This window comes from Monoraphidium neglectum (genome assembly GCF_000611645.1).
Source record: "Monoraphidium neglectum strain SAG 48.87 unplaced genomic scaffold scaffold01154, whole genome shotgun sequence".
In the NCBI taxonomy this organism is placed as follows: domain Eukaryota; kingdom Viridiplantae; phylum Chlorophyta; class Chlorophyceae; order Sphaeropleales; family Selenastraceae; genus Monoraphidium; species Monoraphidium neglectum.
The window spans coordinates 15,855-17,485 of record NW_014012474.1 but is presented as its reverse complement, the minus strand read 5'-3'; the positions used below and the strand labels follow the sequence as shown (position 1 = coordinate 17,485).

The window sequence follows — 1,631 nt, the reverse complement described above, 5'->3', positions numbered from 1 at the left end:
CGGCAGCACCCCGCAGAGCGGCTCCGCGCCTGGCAGCGAGCGCGGCAGCGTCAGCGGCGCGGCGCTGCCGCCGCTGCCGGTCGGCGTCACCAATGCGGGGCGGCTGTACGCGTGCGATGTGGAGGGCTGGCCGCCCACCCTGCAGGTCCTCTGCGAACACATGGAGCACGAGCTGCCCTTTCACAGGGAGCCCCTCGCCCTGCAGCTCGAGGCGATGGCCGCGGCGCCTGGCAGCGGCAGCAGCGGGCACGGCGGCGGCGGCGGCGGCGGGCGCGGGGCGCCGGGGCCGCCGGCGGTCGGGCCGGCGCTGGCGGACGCACACTTGGTGGACCTGCACCCTGCCAGCTGGTTTGCTGCCGCGTGGTACCCCGTGTACCGCATCCCCGAGTCGCCGCTGCCGGCGCGATTCCTCTGCTTCTACTCGCTGGCGGCGCCGCTGCAGCTGCTCGCAGAGGCCGAGGCCGCGGCAGGCGCGGGCGGGGGTCTGCCGGCCGGCGCGGCCGGGCTGCGGCTGCCGATCGTGGGGCTGAAGTGGTGCGACTTGCGAGGCGAGCGGTGGTTTGAGCCGATCGCGGCAGAGGACCCTGCGGCGCACGCAGACGGCAGCGACTGCGGCAGCGACTCCGGCAGCAGCGGCGGCGACGACGACGAGGAGGGGCAGGCCGACGGGGCTGGCGGGTCCGGCCCGGCCCCCAAGGACAAGGAGCGTGGCGACGAGGATGCTGGTGCGCCCAGCGGCGGCCAGGAGGGCGGCGCAGAGGACCGCGGCGCCGAGGCGGACGGCGACGCGACGAGCTGCAGCAGCGGCAGCTGCAGCTGCTGCGCGCCGGCGGCCGCGTCCGCCAAAGGCGGCGCCCCGGGCGGCGGCTGGAGCGAGCTGGAGCTCACAGCGCGCCTGGAGGAGCTGCAAGCGACGGCCGAGCGCCTGGCGCGCGGATCGTGGCTGCGGGTCCTCGACGCGCAGGGGGCGCGCGCCCTGAAGCTGTACCACTCGGACTTTGAGTTCTTCTACTCGCGATCTGGTTGATCTGACGCGGCGCCCTCACAAACAAGAGAGGTTCCGCCGGCCCCTCGGCCCCCTCGCACCTGCGGCGCAGCTGCCGCCGGGTCTTTGCACAAACCCGCCGGCGCAGGGTGCTGTGTGGAAAGAGTGGCACAGGCGCGTGATTGAAGAGAGCAGCCGCGTCGGCAGGTGCCTTGCAATTGACGGGTTCGAGCCATCACGAGGGGCGCTGATCAGTGTGTGGTGTCCAGTTTCCGTCCCCTGTGTTGCTGATGTGGCTTGGTGCATTGGAGTCCCCGCCGCACCTCTGGTTTCGACGTGTCGCCGCCATCGTTTTGCTCCCAACGAGTCAGTGCGGCGGGGCTTGCAAGGGGGACACCGTTCCGGACCGATCGAATCCTACGCCTGTTGATCCACGTCCATGCCTCGTCCCTGCGTAGCGGCCCCCAGCCACGTGCTGGCCGCCCCTCGCAACACGCACGCATGCGGCCGCACGTACTGCGCCCAGCGTCGCGCGCCGCCGCGCACATACACCTCGAATCCCATCTGCCAGGCAAGACCCGCTGCTGTTCCAGAGGTTGTGTTCCCAACGCACCGTTTGCAGCAAGTGCTCTGCCGTTCGCTTTGC

General features: G+C 72.2%; 1 protein-coding gene across 1 annotated transcript; it reads left to right on the top strand.

Annotated features, from left to right (window-relative positions):
* Positions 1-16: 16 nt before the first annotated feature.
* Positions 17-1,027, top strand: MNEG_6847 (hypothetical protein; the record flags this gene model as incomplete). The annotated part of the gene is made up of 1 exon (XM_014044681.1): positions 17-1,027. A coding segment is annotated over one exon (1,011 nt), but the record flags the coding sequence as incomplete, so codon positions are not given.
* Positions 1,028-1,631: the final 604 nt, after the last annotated feature.